The sequence below is a fragment of the Ascaphus truei genome, unplaced genomic scaffold (genome assembly GCF_040206685.1).
Source record: "Ascaphus truei isolate aAscTru1 unplaced genomic scaffold, aAscTru1.hap1 HAP1_SCAFFOLD_1112, whole genome shotgun sequence".
Classification (NCBI taxonomy): domain Eukaryota; kingdom Metazoa; phylum Chordata; class Amphibia; order Anura; family Ascaphidae; genus Ascaphus; species Ascaphus truei.
The window spans coordinates 63252-86315 of record NW_027453978.1 but is presented as its reverse complement, the minus strand read 5'-3'; the positions used below and the strand labels follow the sequence as shown (position 1 = coordinate 86315).

At 42.5% G+C, this 23064-nt stretch overlaps 1 protein-coding gene across 2 annotated transcripts; it reads right to left on the bottom strand.

The window, feature by feature from the left end:
• Positions 1 to 981: 981 nt before the first annotated feature.
• LOC142475216 (putative methyltransferase DDB_G0268948) lies at positions 982 to 19026 on the bottom strand. Of its 2 annotated transcripts, XM_075581184.1 has the most exons (7): positions 18901 to 19026; positions 16836 to 17022; positions 13065 to 13225; positions 11425 to 11638; positions 10912 to 11015; positions 10149 to 10286; positions 982 to 1163 (listed from the first exon to the last, which is right to left on the bottom strand). In XM_075581184.1, exons 3-7 carry the CDS (start codon positions 13124 to 13126, stop codon positions 1076 to 1078), a joined length of 606 nt encoding a protein of 201 aa, XP_075437299.1. In that variant the 5' UTR covers positions 13127 to 13225; positions 16836 to 17022; positions 18901 to 19026; the 3' UTR covers positions 982 to 1075. The 2 variants fall into 2 exon arrangements, with proteins under 2 accessions (XP_075437299.1, XP_075437298.1); XM_075581183.1 differs by lacking the exons at positions 16836 to 17022; positions 18901 to 19026 and adding an exon at positions 15970 to 16080.
• Positions 19027 to 23064: the final 4038 nt, after the last annotated feature.

Here is a 23064-nt window from a genome sequence, read left to right as displayed (position 1 = left end):
TGCGTGGGGGGACGGCTGCCGAGATGGCCACGGTGGGGATTGCAGGGTTTTCTGCGTTGCAGGCAAGCGGGTCGCCGGTGTTCGCCGAGGGCGCCACAATAATGTTTGTGCCGCGCAGAAGCAGTTGCTCATGCGCAATAGGTTTCCAAGTGCGCAGCCATCTTGCTACACCCCGCGCATGTGCAGTAGGTCCTGTAGCGGCAGCCATTACATCCAAAACCTCCACAGGGGAACTACAAGTCCCAGCAGCCTCAGGGGCTGCACCCCACATGAGAAATACAGCCAAAAGAACTACAGGATTCCCGGCTTCTAGGAAAGGATACATTTGGCGCACTCAGAAGACCACACCAGTCGGAAGACGGACTTCATTGGAGCAGGTAGTGTCCTGGAAGCAGTGCTTCCCTGGACTACGCCAGATCTTCTCCCCCTTAGGCCCTGACACAATAGATGTGGCTGCTACAGGGAAAGCCCATAGCTAGGGACCCTTCCCCAGTAGTTGCTTATAGTCAGGTACAACACGGTGAGACGCCACATGGTGACTGCAGCCTGTGGTCTGGGACCAGACCACCTCCATTGTAAGAGACTCTGTATGGGGATATTATCCACGCTGGAATTCACCACACGTGGAGGCGGACACCATTGCGGACGACGACAACGTCGGATCAGACGGATCCAATTTGTAAATCTGCAGTACCCGTGTCATTAATCAGTCTTCCAGCTGCAAAACTGGAGCAATAGTGGAGCAAAAAAGTTATTTATCAAAGAAATAAATCCTATTGTATCCCATAGGACCTTTTCTCTGATAAATCTGGTCTACTTTGTTCCACTTTTCAAAACCTGTCTGTTCCACACCAAACTCACAGTTCATCTCCCTATTCTTTTTACATTAATTCCCCCCCCATCCCTATATACACCTCCTCACTCTGTATATATTATATTTGTATCCACTTTATTTTTTGACATACGGTCTTTCTTGGCTCTTTGTGTTTTGGACATTTTTATTTATAGAACACATAGGATTTTATGGTGCTGACACTGCTCAGAAGTTGTTGTGTTCTTCTTGGTGTAATGCAGGTTAGGACTTGCAGGCGAGAACACAATAATGTGTTGTATGGATTTCCATGATGGCTTGGTCAGAAGATTCTCCCAAAGTGTCACGCAGCCTGCCGAGAGGAGAAGGGGATTTAATGAAGCCAAACAGCAGCACACAATGGAAAATCAAAATCTAGCGGTTCTGAAAATAATTATTCAACTGCCAGATTAGACACAACGATACCTAAATGTGTTAGTGTCAGTAGTGTAGTGATCTCATGACTGATCTGCCATGTGAGGTCAGAGAATGGAGATCATGATCGCCTCTAGTAACGACCAAACGTCAATGACGGGGAAGCAACATCGTAACACCCCAAGGATTCCACTTTATTGGATGCTGCCCCAACACCATAGGGCGCTCAATAGTTTAAATATGCCAAAAAAAATAAATGACTGGGTCGAGTCAAAAGTCCACCTGTGGAACCCCAGGATTTAAATGAATACAGATTTAAAGGAAAGAAAAAAAGCGGAGCACTGCCAGGGAATAAAAAATTAAGGCTGGGGCAAAAATTGAAATAAAGATTATTTATTGGGCATAATGGCCAAAAAAAACAAACACACAAGGGGTTAAAAAAACTCTGACGCGTTTCCCGCCGTGGAGGCGCTTTATCAAAGAGTACTGAGGCTCTCACAGTATCAGAATATATATAGCAGTCTCTAGGGTGTACGCCCTAATCTGAGACCAATGAATCAAGAGATGGTCTAATTGATTATGCAAGCAGCTGTGATTTAAAGTTGTTGAAAGGGTCTAGTAGTATAAGATGTTAACATGACACCAATCATCATATGAGACTGTGAGAGCCTGAATGGTTACAACAATTAACAATAGATATGGAAAAAAACAAACAAGAGAAGAGAAAGACCAATAGTGAATGTTATAGCAGCAATATGTCAAGTGTGTTATTATAATGAAAAATATGTGTGTAAAAGTGAGAAATATATGAAAAATATAAGATAATAAAAATAATGTGTATATATAATCAAATCGTGTGTTGACGCTATATGAACACTAATAAACGTGATAGTATAAATAAATATTCAAGCAGTAGTATAAACCATGTGTATACCTAAGGCATAGACATAGAATTATATGGTATAAGTGCTTTATAACATAGATAATCCTAAAATATTAGATCTATAAATAATAAAAATGTGAAAATAATAATGAATTAATTTGGTTAAAAATTAGTCGAATCTTCAAATGTGAAATAAACAAATTAATACAAATAAGTTAAAAATAGTGATAAAAAACCCTAATAACGAAGTCGTGTATATATATTATAGTATGGTCACCTATATGTGGCTATGGGATAGATAATGAATAAGTATATACATATGTGTCTATAATAATTGTGATAATAAAATATATATAACCAATATGAATATCCATTCTACAGGTGACTTGTCTTATGAAATAGGTAATATATCATACAATTAATGCATATCAAATAGTGAGGACATATGTATAAGTATATACAAATCAACAGTCTAATATATCTAAATAGCATAGAAGACATAATTAAATGGGATACATAGAGAGCAGAAATAATGCATATTTTGATATAAACAGCAGATTTGCACAAACCCATTTGTAAAAAAACCATTTATAAAAAATGCTTCAGTTCCCAATCGATATTAATACCTGAGGGTTGCATAGTGCCTAAACTATACATCCAGTACATTTCTTTTCTGTTTAGAGTACCCAATCTGTCTCCTCCCCGAATAGGAGCATGTATATGGTCTATTCCTGAAAAGGAAAAGTTTTTAATTGTCCCCTGTGGACATACTGAAAAATGTCTGGAGACCGGGTGGGATTGATCTCTCTTATTGATCGCACGGACATGTTCCATGATTCTTGTTTTAAGGGGCCTGATGGTACGGCCCACATAACCCTTTCCACATCCGCACCTCAAAAGGTATACTGTGTAGCTGGAATTGCAGTTGATAAAAGTATGTATAGTGTGTTCAACCTTTGGATTAATTCCAGTGATTTTTTAAATTTTGTTTGCAAATTTACAGATGCTACAGTGTCCGCATGAGAAAAATCCTTTGGGGATGTTACTAATTCGTTTGTGATTAGAACTGGAGTCAAAAAGACTAGGGGAGAGCGATGTACCCAATGATTTGGCCTTCCTAAAGACAAATTTAGGTTTCTTGTCAACAATCTGTGACAAGTCATGATCTAGTTTTAAAGTGTCCCAATGTTTGTATATAATGTGTCGGATACGATCTGACTGTGTACTTTGTTGTGTAATAAACAATGGTGTATCTGTATATTCTGATGAGGATTTCTTTTTGGAAGAGTTCAACAAGTCCCTTCTGTCTAGTTGTTTAACAGAATTCAAAGCCTCTGTAATATGAGATATATTATAGCCCCTAGATTTAAACCTGGAGATGAGGTCTTTGGATTGAACATCAAACGATTCCTCCGTAGAACACAACCGTTTCAGTCTGGTGAATTGACCTTTAAGTATACCTTTTTTAAGATATTTTGAATGATTACTGTCTGCTCTGAGGTAAGAATTGCGCGCATTAGACTTCCTATACATGTCAGTTTGAATGTGCCCCCGCATGTCTACATACAGCATTAGATCTAAATAATAAATATGGTGAATATTCTCCTGAAACGTGAAGTTTAAATTATTATCATTGATATTAAGTTTGTGAATAAATGATTGAAGTGAAGAAAGGTCACCATCCCAAATGAATAAGAGATCATCTATGTAACGTTTGTAAAATTTAATTTGGTGCCTAAATGAATTGTGATCACTAAAAATAAAATTAGATTCCCACAACCCCATAAAAAGATTCGCATAAGAGGGTGCAAAAGAGGTGCCCATAGCTGTGCCCCGAAGTTGTAGATAAAAATGTGCATCAAATCTAAAATAATTGTGTGTGAGTAAAAACGTGATGGACTCTATTAAAAAAGTGCATAGTGCTGGTGCCAGGTGAGATAATGAGAGGTAATGCTGTATGGCGGAAATGCCTTGCTCGTGTTTGATAATATTATAGAGGGAGGTCACATCCATAGTCACCCATCTGTAACTCTCTCGCCACTGTACGTGATTGAGGTCAAATATTAATTGACTTGAGTCTTTCAAAAAGGATGGTAGTGTTTGTACAATCGGTTGAAGATAAGCATCTATGAAACGAGAAAGTCCATCTCCCAAAGATCCAATGCTCGCCACAATGGGCCGTCCAGGTGGACTAGTGAGAGACTTGTGGATCTTTGGGAGATGGTGAAAGATGGGGACTATGGGATTAGGAGAACATAAAAATTCAAATTCTTTCTTGCTAAGTACATACAATTCTCTCCCAAGGTCAAGCAGATCATTCAATTCATGTAAGAAAGTAGTAGTGGGATCTGAGGGCAGTCTGCGATAAGCTTGTTCTTCAGACAGCTGTCTCAGTGCTTCCTGTCTGTAAGACTCGGCGGATTGAACCACAATCGCACCACCCTTGTCTGCATTTTTGATAACAATAGTTTTATCTGATTTCAAGATTTGTAGTTCTTGCAACTCAAGGGTGGTTAGATTGCTGCTCTGATATATACTTTTTTTGTTGTTACAGTTTTCCGCCAAATTCCTCAAATCTTGTTCCACTAATCTTTCAAATGTGGTAATAAATGGACTCTTTGAACCGTAAGGGCAAAAGGTAGATTTCTTTCTAAAAGTGGTGTGTTCAAAGCTAAGGAAATTAGAAAGGGACATATCCTCAGAATTATTTTCTATATCTTGTTCCATATACAAATCCTCTAGGTCAGAGACCGCACAGTAATCTTTAAATGAAAGATTTGATAAAATTTGCTCTGGTGAATCAACGCCAGAGTGATCTGGTGTTGATTCCGCAGAACCACACAACATAGGCACATCAGAAATGGGTACAGTAATATTTTGTTTGTTCATGAAAAATTTCTTCAAAGACAATTTGCGGGTGAATCGCTGCAGATCAATATAGGTGTTAAAGAGGTCGAAGTTGCTGTGAGGGGCAAAATTCAACCCTCTATTAAGTAAGGATAATTGTCCAGCAGTAAGTGTCTTATTCGAAACATTGATAACATTATTATCCTCTGTGGTTAAGAGTACTTTTTCCTCTTTGTTGCCCCTCTTGATCCCCCTCTTCCTCTTTGACCTCCTTGTCCTTGGTAGTTTTTTGACTCCTGAGATTTATACATTTGGGAAAAATGTCCAGTAGACCCTGACGTGGAAGCATCTCTTGCGTCTAAACCTGTGGAGCCTTTTCCCCTCCAAGTGTCTGATGTGATATCAAAAGACACAGATGGATATTTATTTTCGCTTTCTGAATTGTCTGATCAGACAATAATAATATCCATCGAAAATAAATATCCATCTGTGTCTTTTGATATCACATCAGACACTTGGAGGGGAAAAGGCTCCACAGGTTTAGACGCAAGAGATGCTTCCACGTCAGGGTCTACTGGACATTTTTCCCAAATGTATAAATCTCAGGAGTCAAAAAAATAATATCCAGCGAAAATAAATATCCATCTGTGTCTTTTGATATCACATCAGACACTTGGAGGGGAAAAGGCTCCACAGGTTTAGACGCAAGAGATGCTTCCACGTCAGGGTCTACTGGACATTTTTCCCAAATGTATAAATCTCAGGAGTCAAAAAACTACCAAGGACAAGGAGGTCAAAGAGGAAGATGGGGATCAAGAGGGGCAACAAAGAGGAAAAAGTACTCTTAACCACAGAGGATAATAATGTTATCAATATTTCGAATAAGACACTTACTGCTGGACAATTATCCTTACTTAATAGAGGGTTGAATTTTGCCCCTCACAGCAACTTCGACCTCTTTAACACCTATATTGATCTGCAGCGATTCACCCGCAAATTGTCTTTGAAGAAATTTTTCATGAACAAACAAAATATTACTGTACCCATTTCTGATGTGCCTATGTTGTGTGGTTCTGCGGAATCAACACCAGATCACTCTGGCGTTGATTCACCAGAGCAAATTTTATCAAATCTTTCATTTAAAGATTACTGTGCGGTCTCTGACCTAGAGGATTTGTATATGGAACAAGATATAGAAAATAATTCTGAGGATATGTCCCTTTCTAATTTCCTTAGCTTTGAACACACCACTTTTAGAAAGAAATCTACCTTTTGCCCTTACGGTTCAAAGAGTCCATTTATTACCACATTTGAAAGATTAGTGGAACAAGATTTGAGGAATTTGGCGGAAAACTGTAACAACAAAAAAAGTATATATCAGAGCAGCAATCTAACCACCCTTGAGTTGCAAGAACTACAAATCTTGAAATCAGATAAAACTATTGTTATCAAAAATGCAGACAAGGGTGGTGCGATTGTGGTTCAATCCGCCGAGTCTTACAGACAGGAAGCACTGAGACAGCTGTCTGAAGAACAAGCTTATCGCAGACTGCCCTCAGATCCCACTACTACTTTCTTACATGAATTGAATGATCTGCTTGACCTTGGGAGAGAATTGTATGTACTTAGCAAGAAAGAATTTGAATTTTTATGTTCTCCTAATCCCATAGTCCCCATCTTTCACCATCTCCCAAAGATCCACAAGTCTCTCACTAGTCCACCTGGACGGCCCATTGTGGCGAGCATTGGATCTTTGGGAGATGGACTTTCTCGTTTCATAGATGCTTATCTTCAACCGATTGTACAAACACTACCATCCTTTTTGAAAGACTCAAGTCAATTAATATTTGACCTCAATCACGTACAGTGGCGAGAGAGTTACAGATGGGTGACTATGGATGTGACCTCCCTCTATAATATTATCAAACACGAGCAAGGCATTTCCGCCATACAGCATTACCTCTCATTATCTCACCTGGCACCAGCACTATGCACTTTTTTAATAGAGTCCATCACGTTTTTACTCACACACAATTATTTTAGATTTGATGCACATTTTTATCTACAACTTCGGGGCACAGCTATGGGCACCTCTTTTGCACCCTCTTATGCGAATCTTTTTATGGGGTTGTGGGAATCTAATTTTATTTTTAGTGATCACAATTCATTTAGGCACCAAATTAAATTTTACAAACGTTACATAGATGATCTCTTATTCATTTGGGATGGTGACCTTTCTTCACTTCAATCATTTATTCACAAACTTAATATCAATGATAATAATTTAAACTTCACGTTTCAGGAGAATATTCACCATATTTATTATTTAGATCTAATGCTGTATGTAGACATGCGGGGGCACATTCAAACTGACATTTATAGGAAGTCTAATGCGCGCAATTCTTACCTCAGAGCAGACAGTAATCATTCAAAATATCTTAAAAAAGGTATACTTAAAGGTCAATTCACCAGACTGAAACGGTTGTGTTCTACGGAGGAATCGTTTGATGTTCAATCCAAAGACCTCATCTCCAGGTTTAAATCTAGGGGCTATAATATATCTCATATTACAGAGGCTTTGAATTCTGTTAAACAACTAGACAGAAGGGACTTGTTGAACTCTTCCAAAAAGAAATCCTCATCAGAATATACAGATACACCATTGTTTATTACACAACAAAGTACACAGTCAGATCGTATCCGACACATTATATACAAACATTGGGACACTTTAAAACTAGATCATGACTTGTCACAGATTGTTGACAAGAAACCTAAATTTGTCTTTAGGAAGGCCAAATCATTGGGTACATCGCTCTCCCCTAGTCTTTTTGACTCCAGTTCTAATCACAAACGAATTAGTAACATCCCCAAAGGATTTTTCTCATGCGGACACTGTAGCATGTGTAAATTTGCAAACAAAATTAAAAAAATCACTGGAATTAATCCAAAGGTTGAACACACTATACATACTTTTATCAACTGCAATTCCAGCTACACAGTATACCTTTTGAGGTGCGGATGTGGAAAGGGTTATGTGGGCCGTACCATCAGGCCCCTTAAAACAAGAATCATGGAACATGTCCGTGCGATCAATAAGAGAGATCAATCCCACCCGGTCTCCAGACATTTTTCAGTATGTCCACAGGGGACAATTAAAAACTTTTCCTTTTCAGGAATAGACCATATACATGCTCCTATTCGGGGAGGAGACAGATTGGGTACTCTAAACAGAAAAGAAATGTACTGGATGTATAGTTTAGGCACTATGCAACCCTCAGGTATTAATATCGATTGGGAACTGAAGCATTTTTTATAAATGGTTTTTTTACAAATGGGTTTGTGCAAATCTGCTGTTTATATCAAAATATGCATTATTTCTGCTCTCTATGTATCCCATTTAATTATGTCTTCTATGCTATTTAGATATATTAGACTGTTGATTTGTATATACTTATACATATGTCCTCACTATTTGATATGCATTAATTGTATGATATATTACCTATTTCATAAGACAAGTCACCTGTAGAATGGATATTCATATTGGTTATATATATTTTATTATCACAATTATTATAGACACATATGTATATACTTATTCATTATCTATCCCATAGCCACATATAGGTGACCATACTATAATATATATACACGACTTCGTTATTAGGGTTTTTTATCACTATTTTTAACTTATTTGTATTAATTTGTTTATTTCACATTTGAAGATTCGACTAATTTTTAACCAAATTAATTCATTATTATTTTCACATTTTTATTATTTATAGATCTAATATTTTAGGATTATCTATGTTATAAAGCACTTATACCATATAATTCTATGTCTATGCCTTAGGTATACACATGGTTTATACTACTGCTTGAATATTTATTTATACTATCACGTTTATTAGTGTTCATATAGCGTCAACACACGATTTGATTATATATACACATTATTTTTATTATCTTATATTTTTCATATATTTCTCACTTTTACACACATATTTTTCATTATAATAACACACTTGACATATTGCTGCTATAACATTCACTATTGGTCTTTCTCTTCTCTTGTTTGTTTTTTTCCATATCTATTGTTAATTGTTGTAACCATTCAGGCTCTCACAGTCTCATATGATGATTGGTGTCATGTTAACATCTTATACTACTAGACCCTTTCAACAACTTTAAATCACAGCTGCTTGCATAATCAATTAGACCATCTCTTGATTCATTGGTCTCAGATTAGGGCGTACACCCTAGAGACTGCTATATATATTCTGATACTGTGAGAGCCTCAGTACTCTTTGATAAAGCGCCTCCACGGCGGGAAACGCGTCAGAGTTTTTTTAACCCCTTGTGTGTTTGTTTTTTTTGGCCATTATGCCCAATAAATAATCTTTATTTCAATTTTTGCCCCAGCCTTAATTTTTTATTCCCTGGCAGTGCTCCGCTTTTTTTCTTTCCTTTCTATTTTTGCCTCATCAGTGTAGCAGCACGCTCCGGTCTTCGGTATTGCAGAGCAGCGGTTAACATCGGGGGATTCCCCCCAGGAGCTGCAGAGTGGATCCGGATCTTAGGGCCAGTGTGTGGTCTCTACGCCCAGCCCTCACCTGTTCCGGGTAGGATCACGGCTTGCGGAAACGAGCGGCTGCAGCTCTGGATTGCGCGCCGTTCCATCCACGCTGACCAGTGCCCCCCAGATCCCGTCTAGCTGAAACATCGCGGCACACCACCAGGCACCCGGTAAGGCGGCGGGAGACTCTACTTGCAGATCTCTACTACCAACAGCCAGTCCTTTACACCGGGGAGCCAGAACCGCTTGCTGGATTGAGGAGGGTCAAATTTCTATCCTATGGGGGACTGGTGCCATTGATCTGATCGGAGGACACCCCGAGATCCTACAGGTGAGGTGGGTGTCATACAGACCCACACATTACATCAGATATCTATGTGAGACACTCTCTGCCTTCATATTTTTATACCGGGTTTTACAGCACTTGCCATATTTGTAGCTTCCACGTGGGGACCCATCCCCGTTTTCCACTTGAATACAGATTTAAAACCACCGCTCTATGGTAATGTTGCTGCTTTTGAACTGTGTGAATTCAGGTCTATGCCCGGTGCATTGTTGGCCCTTTGTAAAGAAAACACATAATACAATCCCAGTGATGCTCACTCATCGTGTACCTCTGCTCAGTATTTTGCAGGAATTCCATGGCTAAAGCCGGATTCTTCTCCTTGCATATCTGGTACCAGCATATTGCCTCAAACAGTCCCATGACTTCCATCAGTGACATGGTAAATGTAACCATTATGTCAGTAACCCTGCAAGTGAACAATTAGGAAAACTGCTGATCTGATTACAAGACACTCAGTAATACACGCAGAGAAATGCAACTACAATATAAAGAGTTTTACATTATTGTTCTTCCCAGTGTTCAAGGAGTTAAAGTCCTCGGACCACCTAGTGGATAAAGTATTTAGGCAGCAGCTCTCTCCATCACCTCATCTCCAGTATTACGCCCCCACCATGTACTGGCTCCTTCCATGATCGGAATAATACATTTTATATGTTAGGAAAAAGTGCATTAAAGTTAAGCGGCTTTATGTACAGTAGGCACCACTAAAAGTAGCCAGTTTCGGCACTTAGTCCCCTGAGGCTCTTTGTATCCCAGATAGGGATGTTCACTCAAGGAATAGAGAAATTTTAATTGAACAAAAAAAATTATGCAGGGAGAAAAAAGCCTGTTAGCACTGTGGATATGAGGGTATTCAGTGATATTAACAACTCAACAACTCAAGTGTCAAATTGAAGTTTAAAAGTACATATCCTCTTCAGTTAGCTTTTACAGAATGCTTTCTATCCAGGCCTACGCTTGTAACAGTATCCACAAAAGTAATTGATATTTAATCTAAAGGTCAGGGAATGGAGATTTGATCATGCCCTTACCTTTCTTTGTCTGCAAACGGTACAGCCATATAGATGTCTAGGTATTGGGTTTCCATGTGTTGTGGAATTTTTTTATCCACATATTTACGAAGAAAGACATAGGCCTGCAAAATGAGAATGCCACATACTGTATCAGTGATTGTCACATTCTGAGTGCCTCATTGCTTCAAATGAAAGAAAAAAGGAGTTAATCGGCGCCAGCTGTACAAGTTTATAACTAATGGAAAAATGGATCAAGTTGGCCATATTTGAAGGATTCCTTTTATCGTTTGGTTTATTTTTTCCTAGTAGTTTAATTCTAATTTTATTTTCATGACAATTACACTTAGATGATAAACTGGGCCAAAGCCTGTGCTAGCTACAGGAAGATAATTCCATTTTAAATTGTTCTCCACTACAATCTCTTTCATTCCTAATTCATTTAAGACATACAAATATTAAGAATCAACAGCTACAAACGACACAAAGTAACAACCCAGGTACATCAGCAGTCGCACAACAGTCTTCCCTTACCTCAGAAATGATGGCCGACAAGCCGTCAGAGCAGTCCCTATAATGAATCTTAAACGGTATAACCAAGCAATGCATAGCCAGGCAACCCCTGGGCTTCAGGATTCGGGCTGTCTCCTGCATGAACTTTTCAAGGTTAAAAAAGTGAGCAGCAAAAGCAACAGTCACAACGTCCACAGTGGCATCATCTAGTGGTAGCTCTTCAGCGGGGCACACGCTGCAGAGAAAAGGAGTGTTTTGTAATGGAAAGCATGTAAGAGAATCAATAAAAAACATTACAAAATTTGGACATCATGAGTTGAACAGCTCACCGCCTCCACCTTCTCTGTGAAGCTGGTAGTCTGGGAAACCCTCCCCAGCTGATAGCCTCCTTGCTGGCGTCGATCGTGGGCTCCGCTACTGTACGTCACTTCCGGTGGATACCACACCACTTCCAGTTCCGGGTATCAGCTTAACAACGTGTGTGAATGCTCTGCAAACAGGGAACTCCCACTAAACGCGTTTCGCCAATCACTTGGCTTGATCAGGAGTCTTACATCAGTTGTTACAATCCTGATGAAGCCAAGTGATTGGCGAAATGCGTAGAGTGGGAATCCCTGTTTGCAGAGTATTCACAGATGCGTTGTTAAGCTGAAACCCAAAGCCAGAAGTGAGTGATCGATGGCAGCAAGGAGACTATCAGCTGGGGAGTGATCCCCAGACTACCAGCATCACAGATGAGACAGAGGCAGTCAGCTGTTCAACGCACAATGTCCAGATTTTGTGATAAGTGCCTTTTTATATAATACATATTGTAAGTGTGATTTTTACTTTCTTTTCTATTATAAAAACTTTTATTGACTGATCTGTGCTATGGATTGTATTTCTCTCCCACATTGAGGTACATTTCTCCTGAGAATCTGCAGAAGCACAGACTTAGCCACAGTTTTGGAGTCGCACATTTATTTTCAACACTCTGAGTAGACACTTCATATGAGCCAAGACTCAAATAAACTTCTGAATTTATATAAGACATCTGCACTTAAATATTGTTTTTTGTTGATTCTATCCCATGCTCCCCCTGGATTGTGAGGAAAATTGCAGCTTTTGGGACCAGTGAAGACAGTCCTTCAGTACCAGAGGGTTTGAGCAGGGAGTCACAACTTTATTTTTTCTTGTTTCACTGCAGATTTTGCACAATATATGCCTTTTTGTGATTTATTGACAGAGTCACAATATTTGTTCACTTTGTATTTTTGCACTTATCCTTGATCACGTTATTAATAGTGACTCCACTCTGTGGGAGCACCTAAGTAATCACTTTTGTGTGTGTTTCAGAGGAAAGCACTATGTAAAGCAGTCAAGTTATGAAGCTTTGGGGTAGTACAAGGGAAGGGTTAGAGAGTATGCATTTAATAAAAGAAGGGCAAAGCAGCCTGTATCTGCTCAGAAGTTCTATGTTAATGCTGAGAACTGCAATGGCAAGTGGCACTTCTGGATATGAGATGTCCTGACAGAGCTGTGACTATCATAGAAAATAAGAAAATCCATGGGTATGCTGTAGACAGAGTTAGAAAGCATTCATTAAGCTCTTTGCTGTTCACTATTGTGGTCCGTTCATAGGAACATCACAATAGCTGTGGTATGTAGTGTAAGATACTCACTGGTAAGAGATATTATCTTCTGAAGTAAATGCCAAAGCCTCGTTTATCTGGGACTCAAACATGTCTGTTCCAATCACCTTGTGGAAATGAGGTGCCAGTGGCCGAGTGTATCTCCCTGTTCCACAAGCAACATCAACCGCCAGCTCAAAGGGCTTCCCTTTCTGGAATATAAAGAATGAAGCAGGAACACCTAGTGAGGCGGCACTTGCATCACAAAAGCCATTCAAGATATGGGCTGAAAAGGGATTATTTTGAGCAAGTGTTAAGGGAATTGTAGCGGCAGAAGTGTGTCTGGACAAATATTAAACGCTATTACCCAGAAGCAGAGTAGTGGAGTGTAGGCAGAATTTAGCTCATGCAGGTAGCTGTGGTTGTCGGGCACTGGGCATACCAGTACACAGTAGCAGGCAGCAGCAGGGTTGTATGAGTGACCAGTGTCACAGCGGAGTAATATAGAAGTACCAAAAAGGAGGCTGAAATAGAGTTGTAAGAGTTGTGAAGTCGTAACTGATTAAGCAAGAATTGATTAAGCAAGGATGAGATTAAATGGTTGTCAAAGAGTAGGCCGAGGTGAAGGACCTGGAGATGCAGACAAGCAGGAATAAAAAAAAAAGCTTTAACACACAGGAAAACACCTTGTTACACGAGCAATAGTAGTCGGAACTAGGCCAGATGATGTAGCCAGGTCAGGGAGATCATGTTGAGTTCAAGCTATTTTAACAATTCCTTAACTAAAATCATCTACTGCTCTTCTAGACTGGGATCTGCTTCTGACCTCCTGAAATCACTCTGCTGGCTTTCTATTAATCTCCATATAAACTACAAAATGATCTTCCTTTTGTGGACAACTCATTTGAACCTCCATATATCTCAGCTCTGATCTTTTGTTACAATCCTAATGTAAGGATTGACCTTCGACCCCGCCCCCATGATGCATCCCATGATGCCTTGTGTGACACCCCCCCTCATACAGGCAACGTGCAGGCGCTGTGCTACTCCTGCCAGAATTGGGCTTAGGCCCCGCCCCAACGATGCATCTCGCAACGCCACGGAGAAGCTTCCTCACGCACCTTCGTGCCAGCGTCGCATCACCAGGGACACACAAGGGGTTAATTCTATCTCCAATTTCCCCACACCTGCGGCTCACTCCGCCCCTGCTTACCAATGGATAGAATACGTTTCATTACTCATCCATCATAGCCTGGTGCAGCCCTGCTATTGACTGTTACTTCCTCCTATGCTCAGCCAGCCCTCCTCCATGCTGGCTGAGCATAACCTTAGTGTTGTACCTGTCCTTGCCTCAAGCAACCTTGCCTTGTTTCCTGCCTGTTGCTTTTCATTGTACCTGACCCTTGCTTGTCCCTGGACCTCTGCCTTCACTGACCCTTGACCTCGGCTTGTATTTGGACTCCGACCTTCCATATTCCTGGACCCTAGCTACGCACTACAACCATCCGAATTATCCAACTCCAGACCACGGCGAGTACCATGACCATCCGACTTCTCCATCCCCAGACCACAGCGAGTACCACAACCATCCGGCCGCGGTTGTTGATCGGTGTGTTCAAACATCCCCACCTCAGCCCTGCGGTCCCGTCCTGTTTGTGGTGAGCACTCTTTATACCTACTCACCTATTATGCTTGAGCAAAGGATCCCATCTTTGCACTTTTTACCTCTACAACCCGCTCTCTCATCATGAACCGTTTTCACTTATCTCTCCATATTAATGGAACTCTTCCACTCAATATTCGTCAAACACCTTCTCTTCGCATTTTTATATCCAAGAATATTAAGTTGAATAATTTACGGCTACAATATGGACTCCAGATGCACTTCACTGCCTTGATTGACACTTTTAATAAGTGCACTTTTATACCTAGTGTGTCTGTAAATCTCCCAATATACCACTTAGATTGTAAGCTCTTTAGGATAGGGTCTTCCTTTGCCGTATGTTATTATTTACTTGCTACTTGTATTCCCATTTTTTGCATTTTATTTTCCTTATGCTGAAATTTAGAAAGAGCTGCGTACACTGTTGGCACTATATAAACAAAATTATACATACATTCAACTGACCAATGGGTGGCTGGAAGCAGAACCAGTATAATCTTTCACAGAGCTGTACAGCACATTAGGTAAGAGAGCTGTACAGCGTATTAGGCAAGTGTGCTGTCAGCTGCTGGTTTGTTCATTAGCATAAAGTAGGCTTAACACCATGTTAGCACCATGTTAGCACTCAAATAACATGGTGTTAAGCCTTTTTGACGCAAAAGGTTGTGTTTTTTCCATGCAGACCCTAAATAGGTGTTTAATAAAAGTTTAAAGGAGAAGATAGGTGAGGGAAATAACTCCATAAATAATGACATGTTAGTTAGATTATACATAATTGTAGTGTTACACCCACCCAGGGCCTGTAAAAGCCCTATTTCAGGGTCTAAATGTGAGTAACACCAGGTATAGCAATCACCTAACTTGCTGAATCCCTGCATTAACTTTAATGGACCTCTGTGGATGTGTGATGTTAGTGGGAACGCTTCTTTTCCGTTTCATAAGCACTAATGTCTGTTATACAGTAGTTAACATAACGTCCTCTGTGGCTAAAAACAGAACTAGCGAGCTTTGAATCTTTCCGGTAGCATGTAACAATGCGTTAACTTAAGTTAGCACCTTGTTAATTCAATAATGGAGCTCTGTGGATCTAAGCCTAGAAAGGGTGCCTGTCTTCAATAGCCGAGATCCCAGTTCTAGATCCAGAGAACCTTACAAGAAGTCACTGTGTGACCTTTAACACTGTCCTCTGTCCCTTTCTTCCACAGGCATGTAATGAACCCTACTCCATCCAAAGGAATGTAGGGAGAGTGATGAAAGTAACTATTAGAAAGCTCAAATCTTAGCACCTCTTACCTTTTCCATTAAATAAGATAGTATCAGGTCCAGCACCTCTTTGGAAGTTGGGAAAAAGTATTTCTGATAAGATGCAGAGACTTCCTTATTTGAGAATATTTCCTCAGACATCTAAAAGTTTAATAAATTGATAGATTACATTTAAATATGCATTCAATTTTACATTCAACAGGCTTTTTAAATGTAATCATGTGCAGCTCAGAAAAAGGATACTGCAGCGGTGCGCAAACTGGGGGGTGCGGTTCACTTACCTGGCTTCTGTGTCCACTCGTCTCCATGACAACGCGGCGTCAAATGATGCTGCGGGGCCATGTGCCGTGACATCACATGACCCTGTGGCGTAATTTGACGCCCATTGCCATGGCGACACGGCGTCAAATGATGCTGTGGGTCACATGACGTGACGTCACATGACCCCGAGGCATCAATTGACACCGCAGGGGGGGCGCGACAGGGGGAGAGCAGGCAGGGGGGGGCGCAGCGCAGAACGTTTGCGCACCCCTGGGATACTGTACACAGTGCTATAATAGAATGTTCAGACATGATAAAACCTTGCACGAAGAGATAACAATCTATTTTTGATTGACAGTGCAGAGTAAGAAAAAGCCAGCACTGAATTTTAGAAACATTGTGTAGGGGTCAGAGTGCTGGAGGGGTATGTCAGTTGAGTTCAGAGGTATCTCTCGTGTTGTATAGAGCTGTGTATTAATGTTCAAGCAAAACAGCCAAGCGAAGTTAGGCAAGCTCACAAATCACTCATTCTGGTGCACATCCCAGATTGGACAGAAATTATTTGATGCAGTCTAAATTTTCAAGAAGGTTTACAAACCTGTGACCTCCTATAGGGAAACTGAGCTGAGTCTTACCCTTGTAGAGTGAAGCACTAGATGGAGACTTTGCAATATATGGATTTGATGATAGTGGCTTCCAAAGATGACAGCTCCAATGTTGATTCTCCTGTGTGGTGGATTTTTGCAGGCAGTATTTGTATACAATCTGTCAGTTCGATACCTGCCCTAAATTAAAACTCTGATCTTCAGTTGAACTGTGTGTCTTGAAATAAACAGAACATGTCCCAATATAGCACAATCAGTGGAGCACGTATGGCTTCTTTGTGTGAAACCATGCAAGGATCAGCATTTAACATATGAAGATGCATTCAGTATATGAAAGACTTGGAGGTTTATATTATATTTAGGTATTAGAGCTGATTATGCAGAAGACACGTTTTCCAGCACAATATTTCTGTGAATCTCGAATACTAATTGCCTTCCTTGTTGGAGCTTTGCATAACTTTCTTTTTATTTATCTAATGAAAATGTTTTTCAACTATGCACACAGAGTCTTGTATGGAAAACATTTTTCAAGATATTATTGATTAAAATGTGGTTATTTCACTGGAATGATATGACATTAAACCTCTAAGTACACACAAATCACTCCCCCTTAATATAAAAGGGGTTTTAATGTATCATTTCACATAGGGGGTTTTGCCGGGAGTTCTAGGATTCTACAAAACATAGAAATTGATAGAAGGTTAAAACATTTGACCTCCCCGATCTTCCCATTCTACTCACAGACCCTTAAAGATCCGCAACATTCTTGAATATTAAGGATAGCCTTCAGTCTATTGCAAACAATATTAACTATATTAGTCTCTATCACCTCTGTTGGAAGGACATTCCTCGAATACACCACCCCTTCCATGATTCAAAAAAAATATATATCTATACATTATATCAAAACTGGATTTCCCACAACAAACTGTTTTTAAACACTGAAAAACAGTAACAATGGTATTTGGGACCAAAACTAAATTTTTAAAGCTTCCAGCGACTGAGCTCCAGATTAGAAACAACACTAACACCACCCTAACCCCTGTCACTAGTTTTAAATACCTGGGCATATGGTTTGACTCCCACTTAACATTCGGGATGCACATTGATACCCTGACAACCAAGATCTATGCCAAACTAGGGGTACTTTACAGGAACAAATCCTCCCTAAGTCTCCTGGTCAGAAAGCGTATCGCACAGCAGATGCTAATGCCAATTATTGACTATGGAGACATAGTATATGGCTCGGCACCTCAAACCCACCTTAACAAACTTGACACCCTCTACAATTCAATTTGTCGTTTTGTTCTCCAATGCAACTACAACACATATCACTGTGAAATGCTCAAAGAACTCGAGTCTAGGCGCATAGTTCACCTTTCCTGTCTTGCCTTTAAATTCTTTCTGGGCAAGCTACCCCGCTATCTGAACAAGCTCCTCACCCCTACCACATGCAGCACTTATCATCTGAGATCTGACTCCAAAAGACTGTTCATAGTCCGAAGGCTCAACAAAGTATCCGGCCATTCCTCCTTCTCTTACCGTGCACCCCAAAACTGGAACAACCTACCGGAGACTCTCACATCCACCACCAGTCTAAGTTCTTTCAAATCTAAGGCTGTCTCACATTTTAATCTGGTCTGTAACTGTTACATACGCCCATAATATATATTTTCTTTAACTGTGCATGCAATGTCTTGTATATAATGTATACCCTGTTCATTTATGTAACTGTATTTGTAACCATGTATTATTTGTCTTAACTCTGTGCCCAGGACATATTTGAAAAAGAGAGGTAACTCTCAATGTATTACTTCCTGGTAAAATATTTTATAAATAAATAATAAATAAATTTGGAAATTCGCAACTTATATACTCTATGATAATCTCATATACAATTGATTTTACTGCATGACAAAGCATTCAAATAGCCACAGACTCCCTTCCTGAGCAACAAGACAGCGTTTTATATGAATTAAACAAAAAAGAGCTACAAAACATCAAGATTCTGACAGTGTCATGACTATGCTGAAGATTCAAACTCATTGTAGTAAACTCACATAAGGTGCACATCAATCCAGGCAGTTCTACTTACCTACGTTTGTCGGAGAGATGTACAGTCTCAGATACACAGTATGTTGGTATTGGGATAATACGTGCTTAGAGGTTATATTTCTGAACGTAAATGATGACGACAGTCAGAAGATGCCTTTGGGTAAACAGACATGTTAGTACAGCAATGAGTGTTGAATCTGTGAGTGGAACATTATCATCTACAGGCAGTCCTCGGTTATCCGACACAATGCATTACTCAAAATGGTGTTGGATAGCGAAACGTTGTAAAGCGAAACACATTTTCCCATAGGAACACTGTTTAAATGAAAGGTTCCGTTCCTGAAGGCATTTTTAACACTAAAATACACCAAATATTTTATGCAGGCAATAAGATATGCAGCACACACATAAATTATATAGTGTATATACTGTATTATATATATAATATAACAAAATAAATAATATATTATACAGTATAATATAATATTATATAGTATAATATAATATTATATAGTATAATATTATATATATATATATATATATATATATATATATATATATATATACAGTGCTCGACAAACCCGGTCGCCTACTCGCCAGGCGCGAACGGAAATTGGCCGGTGGCCAGCTACTTTTTTCCCTTGCTCTGCGCAAATTTTTTTTTTTTAAATAAATAAATAAAAATATCCTCCTAGCTGATTGGCCAATTGGTCGTGACGCGGAATGGAGCCCTTCTCTGCAGGGGTAAGTAATGGCTGCTCCCTGTCTCCTGCCTTCGCTTCCCCCCTCATCCCCTCCAGTCTCCGCTCCTGTCGGGCAGGAGATGACAGCAGGGGATTTCCCCCCCTGTCCCACGGTTCCGCTCCTGTCCCTGTGGCTGCACGCGCGGGGCAGGAGATGACAGCGGGCGATGTCTCCCCCCCTCCCCTGTCCCGCTTGCCCTCCGGTTCCGCTCCTGTCCCTGTGGCTGCTCGCGTGGGGCAGGCGATGAGAGCGGGCGATGTTCCCCCCTCCCGTCCCGGTTGCCCTTCCCCCAGTGCCCGTGGCTGCTCCCGATGCCAGCAGGGGTGTTCCCCTCGGTCCCCGTGGCTGTCTCCGCTCCCCCCCCTCCCACAAATTTAAAAATAAATAAATAACAAAAAAATATCCTCCTGGCTGATTGGCCAATTGGCCGTGACGTGGAATGGAGCCCTTCTCTGCAGGGGTAAGTAATGGCTGCTCCTCGCGCGCTCGGTCCCTGTCTCCTGCTCGCGCTTCCCCCCTCATCCCCTCAGTCTCCGCTCCTGTCCCTGTGGCTGCTCGCGCGGGGCAGGATATGACAGCGGGGGATTTCCACCCCGTCCCGCGTGTGCTCCGGTCCCGCTCCTGTCCCTGTGGCTGCACGCCCGGGGCAGGAGATGATAGCGGGGAATGTCCCTCCCCCCCGAACCCGCTTCCCCTCTGGTCTCTGCTCCTGTCTCCATGGCTGCTCGCGTGGGGCAGGCGATGACAGCAGGGGATTTCCCCCCCTCCGGTTCCGCTCCTGTGGCTGCACGCGCGGGGCAGGGTTGTTCCCCTCGGTCCCCGTGGCTGTCTCCACTCCCCCCCGACCCCCCCAAACGAGAGAGAGAGAGTGTGTGTGTGTGTGTGTGTGTGTGTGTGTGTGTGTGTGTGTGTGTGTGTGAGAGAGTGGTGTGTGTGTGTGTGTGTGTGTGTGTGTGTGTATGAGAGAGAGAGAGAACGTGTAGGACACCAGAGGTACCCCCCCACCCCACCCCACCCAGTCAGTCATCCCCCCACCCAGTCAGTCAGTCATCCCCCCACCCCACCCAGTCAGTCAGTCATCCCCCCACCCCACCCAGTCAGTCATCCCCCCACCCCACCCAGTCAGTCAGTCATCCCCCCACCCCACCCAGTCAGTCAGTCATCCCCCACCCCACCCAGTCAGTCATCCCCCCACCCCACCCAGTCAGTCAGTCATCCCCCCAACCCACCCAGTCAGTCAGTCATCCCCCCACCCCACCCAGTCAGTCAGTCATCCCCCACCCCACCCAGTCAGTCAGTCATCCCCCCACCCCACCCAGTCAGTCATCCCCCCACCCCACCCAATCAGTCATCCCCCCACCCCACCCAGTCAGTCATCCCCCCACCCCACCCAGTCAGTCATCCCCCCACCCCACCCAGTCAGTCATCCCCCCACCCCACCCAGTCAGTCATCCCCCCACCCCACCCAGTCAGTAAGTCATACCCCCACCCAGTCAGTCAGTCATACCCCCACCCAGTCAGTCATACCCCCCCCACTCAGTCAGTCAGTCATACCCCCCCACCCAGTCAGTCAGTCATACCCCCCCCACACAGTCAGTCACTCCCCCCCACCCAGTCAGTCACTCCCCCCCACCCAGTCAGTCAAAAGTCAGTCATCCCACCCCCCTGCCCAGTTACCCAGTCACCCCACCCAGTCAGACAGTCAGTAATCCCCACCCAGTCAGACAGTCAGTAATCCCCACCCAGTCACAGTAAGTAATCCCCACCCATTCAGACACCCCGTCACCCCATCCCCCCACACCCAGTCACCCCACACCCAGTCACCCCATCCCCCCACAGTCACCCTCTCTCCATCTCTCACCCTCTCTCCGTCTCTCACCCTCTCTCTCTCGGTTTCTCCCTCTCTCTCTCGGTTTCTCCCTCTCTCCCTCCCTCTCCCCCTCCCTGTCTCTCTCTCACCCTCTCTCTGTCTCTCTCTCACTCTCTCTCACCCTCTATCCATCTCTCACCCTCTCTCTCTCACCCTCTCTCCGTCTCTCTCTCACCCTCTCTCCGTCTCTCTCTCACCCTCTCTCCGTCTCTCTCTCATCCTCTTTCCATCTTTCTCCGTCTCTCTCTCACCCTCTCTCCGTCTCTCCCACCCTCTCTCCGTCCCTCTCTCACCCTCTCTCAGTCTCTCTCTCACCCTCTCTCCGTCTCTCTCTCACCCTCTCTCGTCTCTCTCTCACCCTCTCTCCGTCTCTCTCACCCTCTCTCCGTCTCTCTCTCACCTTCTCTCCGTCTCTCTCTCACCTTCTCTCTCTCCGTCTCTCTCACCCTCTCTCCGTCTCTCTCACCCTCTCTCCGTCTCTCTCACCCTCTCTCCGTCTCTCTCACCCTCTCTCCGTCTCTCTCACCCTCTCCGTCTCTCTCACCCTCTCTCCGTCTCTCTCACCCTCTCTCCGTCTCTCTCACCCTCTCTCCGTCTCTCTCACCTTCTTTCCGTCTCTCTCACCTTCTCTCTCACCCTCTCTCCTGTCTCTCTCACCCTCTCTCTCCGTCTCTCTCACCCTCTCTCTCCGTCTCTCTCACCCTCTCTCTCCGTCTCTCTCACCCTCTCTCTCCGTCTCTCTCACCCTCTCTCTGTCTCACCCTCTCTCTGTCTCACCCTCTCTCTGTCTCACCCTCTCTCTGTCTCACCCTCTCTGTCTCACCCTCTCTGTCTCACCCTCTCTGTCTCACCCTCTCTGTCTCACCCTCTCTGTCTCACCCTCTCTGTCTCACCCTCTCTCTGTCTCACCTCTCTGTCTCACCCTCTCTCTGTCTCACCCTCTCTCTGTCTCACCCTCTCTCTGTCTCACAATCTGGATCTGGATATTTTATTTACCCTGTATATCTTAACTGCCCTATACTACACCGAAATAACCTATACTGCTTTCTTCCAGATCTGACTCAAGCTTCACACGGAAGACATCGGAACCCCCCCTAACCCAGAAGACAGGTAGGGAACACATCCCCTCCAATGTATAACATTGCAGGAATGAGGTACCTGGACATTGAGGGTCTGCGGATCAGGTAAGATCCCAGGTGGGATTGCTGCTTTAAATATTGTGAAGCAGGGGTATCCAGGCACTAGTTAAGGGGTGCAGGAAACTAGTCATTCACATCTGGCTTTTTTTTCTAGATTCGACATTTATACACACACACACACACACACACACACACACACACACACACACACACACACACACACACACACACACACACACACACACACACACACACACACACACACACACACACACACACACACACACACACACACACACACACACACACACACACACACACACACACACCAAGGACTAATTGTAGTATAATGTAATACAATAAATAAACTTATGTCAAAAACGAATGTTCTTACTAGGAATTTATTAAATTTATTTAATTTATGGTTTTTTTAAAATGCGGGGCTGGGGGC